This window comes from Corvus kubaryi, unplaced genomic scaffold, assembly GCF_017639235.1.
Source record: "Corvus kubaryi isolate FWS band 111438036 unplaced genomic scaffold, C.kubaryi_AGA036_p1.0 134, whole genome shotgun sequence".
Lineage (NCBI taxonomy): Eukaryota > Metazoa > Chordata > Aves > Passeriformes > Corvidae > Corvus > Corvus kubaryi.
This window is the reverse complement of record NW_024580668.1, coordinates 6,254,185-6,268,336: the sequence shown is the minus strand read 5'-3', so window position 1 is coordinate 6,268,336 and position 14,152 is coordinate 6,254,185. Positions and strand designations below refer to the sequence as shown.

Here is a 14,152-nt window from a genome sequence, read left to right as displayed (position 1 = left end):
TAGGTCAATAAAGGTAAATCAGGTCACAGTCTCCTTCTGCAGACCAGACGTTCAGCAAGTCCTCATTCAAAACAGTGAGGCACAAACGTTCCATGCTGGATCTGATCAGATCATCTTTCAGGGCACAACCAAGCAGCCCCTTTTGCTCCTGATGGAGTGTGACGTGAGGAGCACACTGGTCTCAAGGGCTGCAGAAGGACAGCAGAGGGGATGTCCCTTCCCTTTGGTTTGCAAACCCTTCTGTGCCCCATCCTCAGTTGCCCTCCTCATGCTGAAGTGGGAAAAATGCACGGAGACTTTGTGCATCCCTGTGTGGCACTGGGGGCGAGGCTGTGAGCTGGGCACGGGGGCAGATCTTGGGGGACTTACCTGTATATTCAGGTGCTACTTGGATAAGGAGGGAGCAGAATATTTTATTAAAGACTCCCTTTCTTCCCAGTTCTCATCTGTTCAGGAATGCAAAGGCCATGCTGAGGAGTGCTCTGTATTCCTGCCCTCTGCCCTGGGCGTCTGTGCCTGGGAGAGGGTGAGGAAATTGCTGAGTCCAAAACCCAGACAAGGAAATCCTTTTGCAGGTTTTTGGCCATCACGGGACACCCAGGATGCAGGACACAGCATGTCTAGAGCTGTTGACCCAAGGGTGGGTCCAGCTTGTTCCTCACACCCCACACGGTTGCAGTCGGCAGCCCAGACTTCTACAATTAATTTTTCATATTCCTTTTTAAGCAGCCTCTTTTAAATCCCAACTACACACCCAAAATGAGCTACAAAGACCAACTGCAAGCAGAGGAGGATCAAAATAATGGACTCAAGGCCAGGAGTGGAGTTGACAGGCACAAAACTCCCACTAATTAGATGGAACAGTTAAATGACAAAGTCCAGGTGGTGGCTGGGGGATTGGAGTTGGGATTTCTCACTAGAGCAGTGATCTCCAGGTGGCTTAAAGTGCACATGGAAGACGTGAGGGGGGAATCTCTGTCCTTTGGCTGATGGCTGTGGGCGGTGGGATTTGGGAGGGGGGTTGGAGCATGTCAGTGTCCGAGTGTGACCAGGGCTGGGGAAGTGTGGCTGTGCTGACACAGTGAGAGCTGGGGGCTGCATTCCAGGGCTTGGCTCTGGATGCCATGCTGGCCCTGCATCAGGCAAAGATCTCCTGTTTCTGAGTGGGACCCATCTCTGATGGAAGCTGAATGATCACCAGACCCTGGTGGTTCTGGGATGTGAATTCCCCAGTGACCCTCTGCAACAGGGAATGAGTGTGAAGAGGCAAATGCTGTAGTGGGGTTACTCTGGGAAGTCATCGTAGACTGAAGGAAGAAAGGATCCGGTGTTAGAAACCCCCACAATATCCACCCAGGAAATATCCAAACACTTCAGATCTCTTCTAAGGTTATTTCCTTAATTCTGTTTTAACTCTCCCACATTTGTGGATGCAATTATTGTCCTATGGAAAAAAAAATAGCCTCCCACACAAGTGAGATAAAGACTATTAACAAGAGTCAGCCACTTGTGACAAGAGCTGCTTGAAGAACAGAGAGCTGTGTTTATGGTGCTCCGGTAAGAAGCAAAGAGCACACTTTAAAATAATGATTAAATAAAACAACAGCCTTCCTCCTTCTTCTTCGAGAGCAGCAAGCCCGGCTCCAGCTGTGCCTGTCTCCCAGATGTGCCCGTGGCTCTGAGCGTGGGACTCCTGCCTGCAGACTCGTCCCGCCTGCAGACTCGTCTCGCCAGATGAACCAGTTTCACTTTCAGAAATAGGAAGTTCGCCGGGAAGGGCCGGCGAGCGCCCAGACGCGTGCGGGTAACGCGGGCCGGCAGGATGAGCTTCCCGGCCGGCGGCAGGAGCCCGGCACCCCCCCCTCCCCCGGCCTCCCGGAGCGCGGTGGCATAGCCCACCGCATCCAGCGCTTCACCGGGGATGGAGCAGTTCGTCAGGAAGCGTTTGACCTTCCTGACATCTTTCTGGAACAAGCTCCGTCCCCGCTCCGTGACGGAGAGCTGCTCGCTGGGGTATCTTGGCTCTGATTCCGTTTCGCTGAACTCGGAGGCGACTTCCATTTCCTTCATCCCCAAGTCCTCTCTCTGTATCGCTTTGTACGCTTTCACAGCCCGGAGCGCCGAGGAGCTGAGCATAAGCGCAGGGGACAAACTGCGTGTCCTCAGAGAAGAGGGAGAGTATGTCCTAGCCCGGCGGCTGCTGGGGGAGCCGGCCACGGGCTACGTCCCTGCTGCCTACGTGGCCAACCTCAGCCAGGGCACCTCCGCTCACCGCCCGTAAGTATCCGCTGCTCTGGATCCACAGAGGGATGGAGGCTGGGCTAGGGTAGCACATCCCTGCGCAGGGAAAGGCAGTGCTCACCCTCCCCAGCGGCACGGAGCACCGGATCCTCATCCCCTGCTTTGGCCATCAGCGGCGCTGGGGCTGAGCGGGGATTTGCCCTCCCCTGGGCATCCCTGCCCTGCAGCCCCTACAGCTCGTGGCAGTGGAGTGGAGGTGTTGGGCACAGCAAGTGAGATTTGGGGGATGCGCCAGCGGGGAGAGATGCCAGTGCCCCTTCCTGGCTGCATCACTCTCGCACTGTGGCTTTGGACTGCGATGCGGTGTGATGGTGGGCAGGGGTGCAAAGGCTCCGGCTTGCTCCGGCTCCTCTCCCTGTTGTTCTGCGTTAAAGGGGAGACAGGAGGAAGGCAGGGAACTGGGGAAACTTGTACCTGAGCCCTGCCGGCTCCAAAGGGCTTGGGAGCACGGGAAGAAGCAGTTTGGGTTGGTACCTGCCAGGAAGCCCAGAGCTCTGCTGCTGCTGCTGCCATCCTGCTTACCCAGGGCTGGGGGCTTCCTCCCGGTCGGTGCCTCTCTCAGCCTACACGGAGCTCGGGGGATGTCTCAGCCCTCTGGCAGCTGGAGAAAGCCCAGGCTCCTCGTTGCATAAGGCAGCCTGGTCCCGACACGTCGGGCAAAGCGCCCCGAGACATTGCTGTTCCCTCTGTACTCGGCCCTGAGACATGCCGAGTGCGGACAGCGCAGAGCTGGGGAGGGCGTGGCACCCTGGAGACCCCTCCGCGCTCGCCCTGTGCTGAGCCGGGTAAAGGAGAGGAGCGGGAGAAGCCCGGGAAGAGCCCCCGATGTGCAGGGGCAGTGATGGGAACCGGTGGGATGCGAGAGACCCTCCCTGCGCGTACTTTGAGGAAGGCAAATCCAGTCTGGTTGGGCTGTGCTGGGACCACACCGGTGTGGACCGTGGGGTCGGCTCCCTGCCTTATTCCCATGGCACGGGACCCTTGGGCAGGCTACAGCGGAGCGTGTGTGTGTTTGTGTACGTGTGTGTACATGTGTGAGCACCATCCGTGAGCAGCTGGTGCCCAGCCACATCTCGAGGACAGGGACAAGGGCGATGCCACGGCGTGGAAGGCAGACGGCAGGAATGTGCCCGGCTTCCCAGCCGGAGCAAGCCGTGAGCGCAGACTCCGCGGAGCCGCAGGTCGGAGCTGGGTGGTAATTTGTTCACCTCATCACATGTAATTTCCTGCGCGGCTTCTCAGACGCTGGCGATCCCAGCTAATGACGAAACTTTCGGCTTCTCACGTCCTGGTTGCCTTAGGCTGGATGAGGCTCCCTCTTCCTGTGCTCCCCTCTATGTCGGAAGCCAGCCAGCCAACCTGCCTTTCCTTACAGGAATTCAGTGATGAATCTCAGTGATATGACACAGAAGAGGGATTTGGCTGGGTCCTCCCCCCGGCTTGGTGCTGTGAAGTCCCCAGACAGTGCTGCCACAGCTGGAGCAGCAAAAGGCAATTGCCAGGGATGTTTCCATCGATGCCATTTGCTCATGGGCTCAGAGCCGGTTCTGCCCATGAGCTGCAGGTCAAGAAGTGCAAAGTGATCCTGTGCCTGCAGATGTTGCTCTCATGGCAGGACACAGGGACAGCCTCACCAGAGCACCTTCCACACAGCACCAGGTGGTTGGTGCTTTATTTACCACAGGCTGTCAGACCAAGAGTGTGAACCTCACGGGTGTGGGATGGACCTGAGACCTGGACAGCTTGATACAGCAGTGTCCAGACACTGATGGAGGAAATGCCCCATCCCTGGCAGTGTTCAAGAACAGGTTGGATGGGGCTTTGAACAACCTGGTCTAGTGGAAGGTGTCCCTGCCCATGGCAGGAGGGGTGGAACGAGATGAGTTTTAAGGTCCCTCCCAACCCAAACCATTCTGGGATTCTCTGATTCTATGAAATGGTCTGCAGGCAGTGAGCCTCAATAAACTGCAGCAAGTGCCTGTAAAGCACTGCCTGGAACAGCCCTGATACAGGCAGCCACATCTACAGGTTCTGAGACACAGACTGGCCACTGTGCCACTTGCTTGGTGGCTGTAGGGATGAGCAAACAGTGGGATCACAGCAGCTGCTCCCCCTGTCTGGCTCAGGAGGTACAGGATCCCCTGAAATGGATACAGACCCATCTGTGCAGCAACCCCTTGCACCACCCTGACCCCTCTGCTCTGCTCCCCAGCTGGTACTTCAGTAAGATCAGCCGAAACGAAGCGGAGCAGCTCCTCCTCTCGCCTCCCAACCAGCATGGCTCCTTCCTCGTCCGGGACAGCGAGAGCAGCAAGGGCGAGTACTCTCTCTCAGGTGACTTTGTGGCAATTATTCATATAAAATTAGCACAGGGAAAGGTAGCAGGCTGTTCCTGAGGGGCAAATCCTGGTTTGCTTAGCACGGGGTGTAAAACAGGGGAGTACATTTAAAGCACTTTTCAGCACCTTGTTGAAGGGAATTGGCTGCTTTCTGAAGGCAAGGGGAAAGTTAACAGAGCAGGGATGGATTGTTGAATCACTGTGGCAAAAGAAAGTGCGTGGCTCCTGTCCGGGGTATGAAAGCCATAAACATTTCACTGCAGCCTAATGATGGTTTCGTGGCACTAACTTCCAGGGTTTCATTCCAGCAGCTTTTGTCATCTGACGGTTGTTTAAAAATATGCTGCCACTCCAGATTACCAGGGCCTGGGCTGCTCCCACATACTGAAATCCGAATTCAGGGGGTTTTGGACCAGAGTGCCATTACGATCTGGTTTTATCCCCATAAAAGCAATCCTAGGAAAACCATGGCAAACTCCACATCCCACCTTCAGTCCCTGGGCTGTGGGAGTCACAGCTGCCCCTGGTTTATCCTCTTTGAGCAGCTCCACTATTCTCTGAGCAGCCCATGGTGGAATTATGCCTGATAATAAAGCTTATTAATTATCCCTGATAATAAAGCTGTATGGTCCAAGGAGCCTGGCTCACAATGGCCAGGAGTCCTCTGGGCCAGGAGGTGGGAGCAGAAGGGATGTGGGGAGTGGGATGGAGCAGTCCAGGGGAGAGCTGTGTTGCTTTAGGTTAATTAAAAGACTGGGAATCTGGAAAGGAGAGAGGGTGAAGTCAAGCAGGGAGATGGGCAGGGGCTGATCTTTGCATGAGTTGAGTTTCCCCCAACCTGGGCTTCCCCACAGTGCGCAACCACACGAAGGTCAGCCACTTCCGAATCTGCAAGAGCCCCAGGGGCAGTCTCTACATCCAGAAGGGACACCCCTTTCCCAACATGGAGGAGCTCCTCGCCTTCTACACGGAGCACTGGAAGGTCATCCAGAGCCCCCTGCTGCAGCCCTGCAGCCCCGCGGTGCGTAGGCCAGGCACAGCTCAGCCGTGCTCCCCGGGGTCACCGGGATGGAAAAAAGGAAAGGGAAACGAGGGAAACTAGAAATAATTAGGCTGTCCATTTGGGTTTTGAGCTTTATTAAACTAAATTTAAAGCCCACCATTAGTATAGCTGCCAGCATCACCTTTCATCAGCCATGTTAAGGCTGGGCATGGCATTTATATGCATTTTTGACCAGCCATTTTCTGCAATGTCTTCTCCATCTCAAAGACTGGAAACCAAGTTGTTACAATCCCCTTCACTATGGATTCTGGAAATACCCATGCTTCCAATTTTTTCCTGGGAATATAAGAAAAAAACACATGGCTTTTATAAAGTTTTCATACCAATTAGTGCAGCACTCATAAGTCTAATTACAGTATTAATCCCAAATTGCCAACTCATTTCCTGATTAGAGTTCCATCCACTGATTATGACTTGGAAATAGCAATTAACCATGTGAATAATCCAAGAGTGAAATTGAAAGGTGTGGGATAAAAGAAAGGCTTAATGAGCTGTAGTCTAAATCAGCCATAATATGCAATAATATTAATTCACTCATTTTTATTTATTGGTGGAGATGGAGAAAAGGCACTTCTGAGGTCTGATGAGGAGTGAATTATAACTTGAACTCCTGGTATTTTGTGTAGTCTCCAAACTCTCCCCCTTGCACACCTGGGCTCCCAGCAGGGGTCATGCAGAGGATGCCCCAGGTGTTTTGTGCCCACAGTGAACATTGAGGGAAGGGCAGTGCTCGGGCTCAGCCCCTGGGCACACAGCTGGTGAAGCATCGTGCCCTGCTCCTCTGTGGGCGCCAAGGGCTGGTGCAGGCTCCATCAGCAGGTCCTGCCTGGCTGGCTGGTCCAAGTGTGCCATTCCATGTCCATCTGGCAGACTCCCCCCGAGAGGGACAGCTGGGAGCGGCCGCGCTGGGAGTTCACCCTGCGGAGGAAGCTGGGAGAGGGCTACTTTGGAGAGGTGTGGGAAGGGCTGTGGAGGAACACGGTGCCGGTGGCCATCAAGATCATTAAAGGTATGTGGAGAATCAGATGTTAACCGTGGCCAGCTGAGTCTTGTTCACTGCTGTATCATTCACCCTCCTTCATTTCCTCATCCTCTTGGTCACTGTGACTGTTTTATCAGGCAAACTGCAGTAGGACCTGGCCAGGAGCCACTGGAATATTTCTGTGCACAAACCTAAGCTTGGGCTGCATCCCTATAAAATGGCTCCAGCCAGTGGGTTCGTGATAAGTGACATCATGTCAAGTCAAATGGGTTTGTGATACATAAAATCCTGATGGAACTATGATCCTGAAAATGGGATCCAAAGCCCCATGGAAAACATCAGCTCTGAGACACAGGTTGTGCACACCTGAGCTTTGAGAGCGGGGGGGGTGGGGGCGGGACGTGAGGAGGTAAAAAAGGTCCTCATCCCAGTTGGAGGTGCTGAGGTCCCAACATCGTGTGAGAAAGTGGCTCACAAGGGCTGTGTTGGCTTTCTCCCGCAGCTGACATGAAAGCAGAAGACTTCAACAAGGAGATTCAGAACCTGAAGCGCCTGAGACATGAGAAGCTGATCCAGCTGCACGCTGTGTGCTCTCTGGAGGAGCCCGTGTACATCATCACTGAGCTCATGTGCAAAGGCAACCTCCACAGCTACCTCAACAGTGAGTGCTGTGCTGGCTCCACGGGATGGGGGATCCTGGGGCACTGCTTCCTGTGCCCCAGAATCGCCCTGTGAATCCGAATGGGGACCCTAAGAGAGTGCCAGTCTGGTTTCTGTCCTGTTTGGATAACACAGCAATCCATGGGCACTTGGTGGAGATGGTCTTGGGATCACGAAGTCTGGCATGATCCTTTGGGTGTCCACGTGGGCTGGGTTTGTATCAACCCTTGGGAGCCAAGCATGTTGGTTGGGACCTTAGTCCCTCCTTCTCCACCCACCCATGGTCTGCCAACTCCCACCAGTGCACAGAAATCTCACTGCCATGTTTGGGCAACTCCACCTTCTTTAGGAATGAAACAGCCAAACCTCCCCATGGGTTTGTTTGTGTGCAGAGCTCGTAACAGGCCATGGACCACTCATTACCCAGTTTAATTTTCTTGGCCTTTATTTTCCTGACCCAGCACAATCTGCCTTAAAAGCAAACAAAACAAACCGCTCCCACCAAGACCTGTTTCTCTACAGGGTACTCCCCCTCCCACCCACACTGACCTTGTTTCTGACTGCGGCTCCAGCAGCACTTGGTGCCGGAGGAGCTGGAGCTTGCAGGTACAACAGGTTCAGAGGCCTGGAGGGAGATTTGCATGGCAGAAGGTCACCTTTGGCTTTGAATAAGCCATGGATATCTGTGTCCTTGGTGCTCTTCAGAGCCCGCCCCTGTCCCATGCCTGAGGAGCACATGGCAGTGCTGAACGTCCCACACAGCACAACCAGGACAGTTTAGGAGTTCAAATTTGCATGTTCCCCATGTTCCATATTGTCAGCACAGGGTCTCCTTCCAAACCAGAACCCCATAATAGATTGCCCCCAATGCTTGGATTGTCTGGATTAACAGGTCCTGAAGGGAAGTCCCTGGGCACCTCCCATCTGCTCAATATCGCCTGCCAAGTGGCGGATGGGATGAGGTACCTGGAGGAGAAGCACATTGTCCACCGGGATCTGGCAGCCAGAAACATCCTGGTGGGAGAGGAACTCACCTGCAAAATTGCCGATTTTGGACTTGCCCGGCTCCTCAAGGTCAGTTCAGCGGGATGCTCTGTTCCCTCCCTCCTACCCACCAGCTCATAAAGTTGCCCCGTGCTGGAGCCATTCCTTGCTGTCCACTTTCCCCAAAAACCATGTCTCTGTTGATCACCCCATCCCTCATGTCCCATCTCCCATTGCTTTTCAGGATGACATTTATTCCACCAGCAGCAGCACTAAAATCCCAGTGAAGTGGACGGCCCCAGAGGCAGCCAACTACCGCACCTACTCTCTCAAGTCTGACGTCTGGTCCTACGGGATTCTGCTCTATGAAGTCTTCACGTATGGACAGATCCCCTATGAAGGTAAGGCTGCCACCCCACTCCTGTGTCCTCCATCCATCTGCTGGGCAGCTCACCCATGATCCCCAAAACCAGAGTGTCGTGAATTGTTATATTGTCACTTCCCCAAGGGATATGGAAGCAGCTTCTGGAGCATGAGAAAGTTATTGTCCACTTAGGGGATGGCTTGGAGGGATATTCAGTGGCTGCAGAGTGGGTGCAGGAGCTGGGGGCAGGAAGTTGGTCTGGCTCTCCCACATCCTTTCTTCTACCACCCCTCTGGCAGAGAGACACCATTTCACAGCACCACCAGTGACATCTTGGCCACTGCAGGTGTACCTTCAGGGCATCCTTTGGGGACATCAGACTAGGGGCATCTTCTTCCTTGCAGGAATGACGAACCAAGAAACAGTACGGCAAATCACCAGGGGCTACCGCCTCCCCCGGCCCAGCCCCTGCCCTCCCGAGATCTACAGCATCATGCTGGAGTGCTGGAGCGGCAACACGGAGGAGCGTCCCACCTTCCTGGCCCTGCGGGAGAAGCTGGGCTTCATCTACAGGCGGCTGCTCAGCTCCCTCTCCTGAGGGACCCCTTCCCACCATCCTTCCTGCACAAGCCCCTCCAGGCCAGCTCTTGCCAAGAAGTTCCTTCCTTCTGGTTTGCCCTCTGACAGGCCTACAAGGAAAGCACATCCCCCCAAAAAACAGCATGTGGTCCCTCACAGTCAGGGTGCAGGGAGGCGGCCAAGGGAAAAAGCAGCAATCTGTGGAGAACTCATTGCCAGCGCTTGGCTGTGTAACAGTTTGGAGAAGGCCCACAGAGGCATCACTCTGAGTTTACATCTTCATTTGCTCAGTAGGGTGGGAGGTCCCTGCTGCTCCCCACACCAACGTGAAGGTTTGCAGTTCATGTTCAGTTGTGGCTCTGCTTATCTTGTAGCGTGTGTTCGGTGTATTTATCAATAAATGTGTGTGCATCCACCCACAGGAGTCCTTGCAGGGCATTGCTGGATGCTCCTCCCTCAGCACGCTGAAACTCCCTCCCAGGAATCATGGAACAGCTTGGGTTGGAAGGGTCCTTAAAGTTCCACGGGCAGGGACACCTTCCACTAGACCAGGCTGCTCCAAGCTCCATCCAACCTGGATGTGAAAACTTTCAGGGATGGATTCAAGGAATCCATCAAGGACAGGTTCAAGGAAGCACTGATTTGCAACCAGTCCCACTCTTGCAACCACAGATAAAACCATTCTTGTGTCTCTTTGGACTCTGTTCATCCAAGTATCCTTGTGTGCCTCTGCTGCCCCTTTCCCAGGCAGCAGCCCCACATGCCCCAAGGACTCTGCACAGTCAGCTCCTGACTGGGCTGCTCCACTCTGGGTTCTTGTCTCACTCACCATCGTGTGGCTATTCCAAGAAAAATCTATGTCTGGGTTCAAATACTGAATGCCTCCTTATCCCACATGCAGGCAGCAAAGGTAAAACACTACATCACCCTGTTTTTCTCTTTATCCCACCCATGGGACAGGCCAAGAGATACTCCCACTGCCCCCAGCTCCTCCCTGATCCCAGGATATGGCCTTGCAGGGGGACCTTGAGCCTCTGGTCCCTCCCAAGCCGGGGCAGAGTTTGCTCCAGCCAAGTCCCTGTTGCCCCCCTGCCCGTGCACTCTCCCAGAGGCCGGGCTGTCCTTGGCAGCAGTGGAAGAACACATGGAAAAGCAGCACTGGGAGCAATGCCAAGGCTCCAGGCTGGTGCAGGCAGGGGCAGCCTGAATGGGGCTGTTGGAACCCTAACACATTTGTGGCACTGGTGGCAGGAGCAGACATGCTGTGGGTGAAAGCAACTGGCAGAGGTTTAGAATTCCTCCTGACAAGCCCATTTTGCCTGTTTGCAGGTGACCAGTGGGACTGAGCCAACAGCAGCGTTGAAATTTATAAAGTTAATAAAGTTTATGCAACACTCCCCATGCCTGGGCAGCATCCGTGCTGCGCAGAAGAGCAGAAACAAGTCTGGCTGTTAATTGAACAAGCCTCCAAGCACGAGGGGCCTGGAAAGGGGAGGCAGGAATGTGGTTTAGGGGTGGGATAAAGCCTGCTCTGTTCATGCCCACAGAGCTGCAGCCCTGTCCTGGGAAGGCAGCAGCTCCTGGTTAGAGTGTTCCCAGGTGGAAAAAGTACCAGGCTGGGTTTGGGCATGGTTGCAAGAGGAAATCCTCACCTTACTCAAACATTTTGCAGCCTGATCAAACACTGGAGCAGAGAGCACACCCATGCACAGCCCAGGTCCTCTCCTGCAGGAAACTAAAGACTGAAGCCATATCCAGCAGGTGATGGGCTATGGCACACTAAGGAAGGGCAGGAACATGCCTGGTGCAGGCACGGTGGGGCTGATGTAGCACAGAATCACAGAATGGTTTACGTTGGAAGGGACCTTCAAGATCATCTTGTTCCAGCCTCCTGCCATGGGCAGGGACACTTTCCTCTAGACCAGCCTGTCGAACAGCAATTAAGACAGTAAATTTGCAGGTCAGGCTGCCACCAGATGGAGCTCAAAAATAAGCAGGAGGAGAAGGGTGTGTATGGGGTGATGGGGCTGGTGTGGGGCTCAGCCGTCCATGGTGGGGTACCTGGAGAAGCCCGTGGGGCTGGCAGGGCACCAGCCCGTCAGACATATGGCCCAAAACCAGGTCACTCAGCAGTCACGGTGACCTCTTGGGGATGTGGAGGGGGAATATGGGGATGTGATGACACGGTGCTGCCCCACAGCAGTTTTCCTTCCTCCTCCTCCTCCTCCTCTGCTGCATGAAAAGCCAATCCGCAGCCTGGATTTTCCCTCCAGCATGGTCTGCTGGGTTCTGGCATTTCTCTGAGTCTTACTTGCTTTATAAAAGTAGATAAACTTGGTGGCCGGGGGTGGGGAGCCCAGATTTTCCTATCTGCTGCCAGGATCTCAGCCTGGGCTGGGCACTGCAGCCCCTCTCCCCCCAAAAAATGGAACCAGGTTTTTCCTTAAGTCCATTCCACAAAGGCAGGAATGCTGGGGTCCCAGTCCTTCTGGAACCACTCCAGAGTGGGCATTGCAAATCCTGTTGTTGGTCCTGTTGTTACAGGTATCTCCTGCTCCATTTGCAGCCTGGCATGTGCCCCGTTTGCAGATTCAAGGATCGGAGCCTTGACCCAGTGGCATTTGGAAGCAGCCTCAGGCTAATGCGATGTATTTCAGCTGCACAGCTCATTTCTATTTTTAAGGTCCCACGTCAGCCTTTGAAGGGTGAGGGGGAAGCAAGGCTGCTGGAGGGAAATAAACCAAACCAAAACAACCCCCAGCAGCAAGAGGCAGGGAATGTAAAGAAATACTTCTCACTGGAGGTGGCGGGGTGGCACGAGGGCTGCTGCAAGGGATGAGAGTGAGCAGAAAACACCAGCGAGTTTTGAGCAAATATGTGAATTAACAACAGTCAAAACACCACAGAGGGAGCAGAGGTGGGCACATCAGTCCCAGTGGATTTGATGCCATGGGAGGTGCGTGCTTGCCCCTCCAATATCAAGCCCTATAGGAAGAAGGGGATTGCTTAGGGAGGGGTGCTGTGTATGGGGAACCCCTTTGATTGTCTTGCTTCTACTGCCCAATGTTTCCCTTGCTATCCCACCACAGCAGCAGCATGAGGACACAGGAAATCAGCTGGAATCATAGAATCACTTAGGTTGGAAAAGCCCTCTAAGATCATCAAGTCCAACCATTCCCCCAGCACTGCCGAGCCCACCACTAACCCCAAGTGCCACATCCACAGGTCTGTTAAACCCCTCCAGGGATGGGGACTCCACTGCCCTGGACAGCCTGTTCCCATGCTTGGTAACTCTTTCAGTGTGAAAGTTTGTCCTGATATCCAACCTAAACCTCTCCTGGCACAACCTGAGGCTGTTCCACGACATTGTGAAATGAGAGTTTTCTCTCATCACTTGTTACTTGAGAAGAGAGACACCCACAGCAGTGAAGATGGAAACAGGACAAAAATAAACATGCTTGGCTGTCAAATGCTTTTCCAAAATATGTCTGAATGCTGTGAAGGGGAGAGAAAGAGCCTAAAAGCCTTTCAACCCCAAGCAAAAAAGGCAATGCCAAGGGCTTTGCCCTCAGAAATGCCATGAAGCTGCCCAGGAGCACATCTGGGGGCATCTGGACTCTCCCTGTATCTTCACTCCCAGCAGAGAAGGAGTCTGAGTCTGTGACACTTCACAGACATTCAGAAACACAGCCTTGGATTCTGCAGGGTTTTTCCAGGCAGTTTTGCTTCACTGGACAGGGAACCATGGGCACAAGGGCAGCCACTGACAGGTGCTGCAGTCCCTGCTGTAAATCCAACCCACCCCAGAGCAATGTGGGAATGAACTTAACTGCCATCCAGCATCCAAAACCTGGATAGGGGAGCATCCATGTGCTCATGGCATCGCAGAGCAGCTCAGTTAGAGCTGGATCAGGCTGGGGAATGTGCCCAGATGAAAGCCAGGGATGTAGGATTGGTGCCTCTGCTCTGTGACTGCCTCCCCTGGGTGCCTGGGGACAGTTGCTGGGTTTGTCCCTCCATGATCAAGCAAATACAGTAATATTGACTTTACCTTTGTGTGTCCACACTGATTTCCAGGCTTGCAAAAAAATACTTGTCTCTCCAAAATATGTGGCTTTTGCTAGGAACCAGGATCAGAGGAGATCCCTGAGGCAGCCTGGGGGTGAGCAGCACCCAAAGGGCTTTGCTGGGACATGGGAAGACCCTGGAGAGGTGCCACAGCCACACTTTCCAACCAGCCTTGCCTGCTCTTTCTCAGAAAGGGTCTATTTTATCTTTATTTCCCCATGTTTAGGGAAGTTTAAAGGCTGCCATGTGCTTCCTGGGATGTGCCGCCCTCCCAACAACAGCAGTCTGCTGCCCCACTGGAAGTCACATCCGATCAGTTGCTGCCATGAACATGGGGGTCACCCTCAGGGTGCTGGCAGCCCCTGGGGTCCAAACTGTTCCAGACTGCTGGAACCCCCCTGAAGCCATTCCCCTCGGATGCACACAGTTACACAGGGGGAGCAGAGGTGCCAGTGCTGCCCTGGCCCCTCCAAGGCACAGGGGACACAGACCCTCTGCCCCAAAAACAAGGACCCGTGCCTGGGGAAGCAGAGCTCAGTGAAAAGCTTACTCAACACTTTCCACTGTCAGAAGCAACAGAGCTGGAAGTGACCCTGGATGCCCCTGCAGAGCAGACAGAAAACAGAGCAGCCACGTGCCCCCAGCTGCTCCCTGCCCTTTTCCCTGCCTGCCTGGGACACCAGGAGGGAAAAATCATCGCTCAAGGGTCCCATGGCCTCAGCTGCAGCCCCTGGTGCACGCAGGGACAGCCCCACTCCTCATGCTGTGGCGAGAAGCAGAGCAGGAACATTTGGCACCTTTAAATCAACCTC

The 14,152-nt window shown here is 54.1% G+C and overlaps 1 protein-coding gene across 1 annotated transcript; it reads left to right on the top strand.

Annotated features, from left to right (window-relative positions):
* The first annotated feature begins 1,798 nt into the window (after positions 1–1,798).
* SRMS (src-related kinase lacking C-terminal regulatory tyrosine and N-terminal myristylation sites) lies at positions 1,799–9,687 on the top strand. The gene is made up of 8 exons (XM_042047030.1): positions 1,799–2,277; positions 4,514–4,635; positions 5,495–5,661; positions 6,574–6,712; positions 7,188–7,346; positions 8,238–8,419; positions 8,574–8,730; positions 9,098–9,687. Exons 1-8 carry the CDS (start codon positions 1,922–1,924, stop codon positions 9,289–9,291), a joined length of 1,476 nt encoding a protein of 491 aa, XP_041902964.1. The 5' UTR covers positions 1,799–1,921; the 3' UTR covers positions 9,292–9,687.
* The last annotated feature ends 4,465 nt before the right edge of the window (positions 9,688–14,152 follow it).

Bases quoted from the DNA above. Each gene is read 5' to 3' on its own strand.
- SRMS (XM_042047030.1), top strand. From the start codon at position 1,922: ATGGAGCAGTTCGTCAGGAAGCGTTTGACCTTCCTGACATCTTTCTGG. The intron at 6,713-7,187 runs GTATGTGGAGAA...TTTCTCCCGCAG, and splicing joins GGCCATCAAGATCATTAAAG to CTGACATGAAAGCAGAAGAC. The intron at 8,420-8,573 runs GTCAGTTCAGCG...ATTGCTTTTCAG, and splicing joins GACTTGCCCGGCTCCTCAAG to GATGACATTTATTCCACCAG.